The sequence below is a fragment of the Hyperolius riggenbachi genome, chromosome 7, assembly GCF_040937935.1.
Source record: "Hyperolius riggenbachi isolate aHypRig1 chromosome 7, aHypRig1.pri, whole genome shotgun sequence".
In the NCBI taxonomy this organism is placed as follows: domain Eukaryota; kingdom Metazoa; phylum Chordata; class Amphibia; order Anura; family Hyperoliidae; genus Hyperolius; species Hyperolius riggenbachi.
The window spans coordinates 3,473,990-3,475,005 of NC_090652.1; the positions used below are offsets into that span (position 1 = coordinate 3,473,990).

The 1,016-nt window shown below is 42.4% G+C and overlaps 1 protein-coding gene across 1 annotated transcript in view; it reads left to right on the forward strand.

Moving 5' to 3' along the window:
• Positions 1-780, forward strand: part of LOC137525353 (galanin receptor 2b-like) — a 9,833-nt gene extending 9,053 nt beyond the window's left edge. The window contains exon 2 of the mRNA XM_068246413.1: positions 1-780. This exon is cut by the window's left edge and continues 244 nt beyond it. Within this exon, the coding sequence (XP_068102514.1) occupies positions 1-417 (417 nt within the window). The 3' untranslated portion in view covers positions 418-780.
• The last annotated feature ends 236 nt before the right edge of the window (positions 781-1,016 follow it).

The window sequence follows — 1,016 nt, forward strand, 5'->3', positions numbered from 1 at the left end:
CTGTCTTACACAAGAACCATTAAATATATGTGGACTGCGGTGGACCCATTGAAGGACATGTCAGAGTCTAAGAAAGCCAAGAGGAAGGTGACCAAGATGATTGTTATTGTGACGATCCTGTTCTGCATCTGCTGGCTACCCTATCACGTGGTGGTTATGTGCTATCTTTATGGTGACTTCCCATTCAATCAAGTCACCTATACCTTCCGTCTCCTGTCCCATTGTATGGCCTACGCCAACTCTTGCCTTAACCCCATCGTCTATGCTCTTGTGTCCAAACACTTCCGGAAAGGGTTCCGGAAAGTTTTCACCTGTCTCTGGAGGAAAAGGGCTCGGAACAAGATACACGTGGTCAGATCGGCCCATGTAGAGCCTGAATATGAGCTTGGCTCCACAGAAATGTCCCAAATCAAGTGAGGACCACCAGAAAAGGCAGTACTGGTCAGATAATTGTAAATCCTTCTAGACCTGTTTGCACTCCATGAACTATCGGGATGTAAAATGGTTTTAAGTTCTTTCTCTGGACCTCTTACAAGAGATGATCCAAGAGAAGAAGACCTTCAAGATGAGGGTTGGGTCATGTTGATTGTCAAGAACATCAATTGTAGTTTAAGGATGTTTACAAAGACCACAAAAGGGTCCACATTCCTACTAGGAGACTCAGGGAGCTACCAAATACTCTTGTGTGAGAAACCACTTTGCGATCAGTGCTGATGCACTGCCCAGAAATGAAGGTGGAGGAGTTGTCACCATACTCGATCAACCCAATCACCAGCACATGGGGGAAATGTTTAAGTTCACATTTACTCTTTTACGTGGAGAGCGTTGTTTGTAGCATAGAGTTTTTTGTTATCTTAAAAAGCATACAAGAATAATTTCACACGACATTCTTCACGTTGGGATTACTGTTATTATTGAACCTGGAATTTATCTAGTGGAAATAACATAGTTGAGACAACAAAAACACAAGGTTTAAAGATCTAAAGGCGACAAAGTCAGTTTGTTTTAAAATACAC